General features: G+C 42.6%; 1 protein-coding gene across 1 annotated transcript; it reads left to right on the top strand.

Annotated features, from left to right (window-relative positions):
- Positions 1 to 383: 383 nt before the first annotated feature.
- LOC107735312 (eukaryotic translation initiation factor 1b-like) lies at positions 384 to 727 on the top strand (the record flags this gene model as incomplete). The annotated part of the gene is made up of 2 exons (XM_016547036.1): positions 384 to 605; positions 701 to 727. Coding segments are annotated over exons 1-2 (234 nt in total), but the record flags the coding sequence as incomplete, so codon positions are not given.
- Positions 728 to 732: the final 5 nt, after the last annotated feature.

A 732-nucleotide genomic window follows, 5' to 3' on the forward strand; every position in this document is an offset into this window, starting at 1 on the left:
ATACAAAATGGATGACGGCTTATTTTTAGACTTAGCGCGATCTCCGAGAAACATCTCGAGCCTTCTGCGTATGGATTGGTGTCAAGATTAAAGACAATTTAACACGTAAAACACAAACCGTTGCTTGATATGGAAATAGATCAAGCCTTTTGATATATTGAACGGGTCCGGTACACGAACGGTTAATGAGCAGCCAGATCAGACCTGAACTCTACCCCGTTGTTAACGGGGATGTTTTGCTTTGTTCCAACATGTTCTTGTGAGGCGCCTACAGAAGCAGATTTTACATGCAGAAATATTTGAGGTGATAGAGTTAGCTGTCCTTAATTCATAAAGTACATTAGGTGACCTAGTTAAAAGATTACCTTTGACCTGTTTCAAGCAAAGCAGGAAATCTGATGCCACAAACATTGCTAACGCTGCTTGTTTATCTTTCCAAAGACCCCTTTGCTGATGCAACTAAGGGTGATGATCGGCTCCCAGCTGGGACTGAGGACTACATCCACATAAGAATTCAACAGCGGAACGGGCGGAAGACTCTGACCACGGTTCAGGGCATAGCCGATGACTATGATAAAAAGAAGCTAGTCAAGGCCTTCAAGAAGGTTGTCATTTAAGTCACTCTAAACTAATGCACATTGAATTGGTTTACGGTTTCATGGGGGGAGCGTTTTTAACATTCCCTTGTTTGCATCTTCAGAAATTTGCCTGCAATGGGACTGTGATTGAGCA

This window comes from Sinocyclocheilus rhinocerous, unplaced genomic scaffold (genome assembly GCF_001515625.1).
Source record: "Sinocyclocheilus rhinocerous isolate Xijiao unplaced genomic scaffold, SAMN03320098_v1.1 C35966144, whole genome shotgun sequence".
NCBI classification, from domain to species: Eukaryota; Metazoa; Chordata; class Actinopteri; order Cypriniformes; family Cyprinidae; genus Sinocyclocheilus; species Sinocyclocheilus rhinocerous.